At 64.8% G+C, this 1,032-nt stretch overlaps 1 protein-coding gene across 2 annotated transcripts in view; it reads right to left on the minus strand.

The window, feature by feature from the left end:
• Irgq (immunity-related GTPase family, Q) overlaps positions 1-1,032 on the minus strand; it is a gene marked incomplete in the record, with an annotated part of 6,832 nt that overhangs the window by 2,264 nt on the left and 3,536 nt on the right. For both annotated transcript variants that reach the window (XM_013508749.1, XM_013508751.1), the window contains 1 exon segment: positions 1-779. In XM_013508749.1, coding sequence (XP_013364203.1) covers positions 1-779 — 779 coding nt within the window.

Here is a 1,032-nt window from a genome sequence, read left to right on the forward strand (position 1 = left end):
GCCCGCTGGGCCGCAGGGGGAACACGGGCGGCGGCGCCTCCTCCAGCACCTCCCACGGCTCGTCCTCTGGGCTCAGGGCAGCCGCGCGCCCTGGGTCCCCGCTGCCCCGGGTGTGGGCGCCGACCACCTGCCGCAAGCTCTGGCCGCCAGCTGTCTCTGAACCTTCCCCGCCGCCCGCTTTCTGCGACCCGGCGCCGCGTTTCTCCTCGCTGGGCACTTCTGCCACTGCCCCTTCTTCGCCTGTGTTCCCCAAGCTCTGGTCTCTGGGCCTCTCCACAGTTTCTCCTTCCTCCAGAGACTCAGGATCTTCGCCCTTACCGTCTGTTCGCACGCAGACAAGAGGCGCATCTGGTGACACCAAGGCACGGACCTGGGCCCAGTCCTTCTCCGTGGGGGCTCCAGGAGTGACAAGGATGAGGGCGTCGTAGTGGCTCGGGTGAGGGGTGGCACCAGGGGACGAGCCCTCGGAGCCCAGAGGCACGGCCCAGAGCACCACATTGGGGCGCTCCGGGGCTGGCCACGGGGTGGGCCCCGTGGGTGCCAAGGCAGGCATGGCCCCTGGGTCGCCAGGATCCAACCCCAGCAGCGTATCCAGCACAAGGCTGACATCGGTTGTACCAGCCACCGCCAGGTCCAGCCGCGCGCTGCCCAGGCGTTCCAGGCCTGCCCGCACCCATGACAGGGCAGCCTCCAAGCCACCAGTCTCAAAGGCCTCGCGCACAGCCTCCAGCTCTGCAGCACCCAGCACCTCGAAACCATCCTGGGCGGGAGGCAGGAACCTGTAGGGGCATGGAAGGATAGGATCAAGGGTGGAAGATCAGGAAACTGGGAGAGCTGGGCTACTGGAACTAGGGCTGGGCTAGCCTGACAGGGCAGAACTTTCTGCTGGTTTTATTTTGTTTTTTTGTCTTTTTGAGACAGGATCTCACTGTACAGTTTCTGCCTAGTCTTGAATTCACTTTGTAGCCCAGGATGGCCTCGAACTCCCAGTGATCCTCCTGCCTCAGCCTCCCGAGTGCTGGGATTACAGGC

Source organism: Chinchilla lanigera, unplaced genomic scaffold (assembly GCF_000276665.1).
Source record: "Chinchilla lanigera isolate Chin_1 unplaced genomic scaffold, ChiLan1.0 scaffold00154, whole genome shotgun sequence".
In the NCBI taxonomy this organism is placed as follows: domain Eukaryota; kingdom Metazoa; phylum Chordata; class Mammalia; order Rodentia; family Chinchillidae; genus Chinchilla; species Chinchilla lanigera.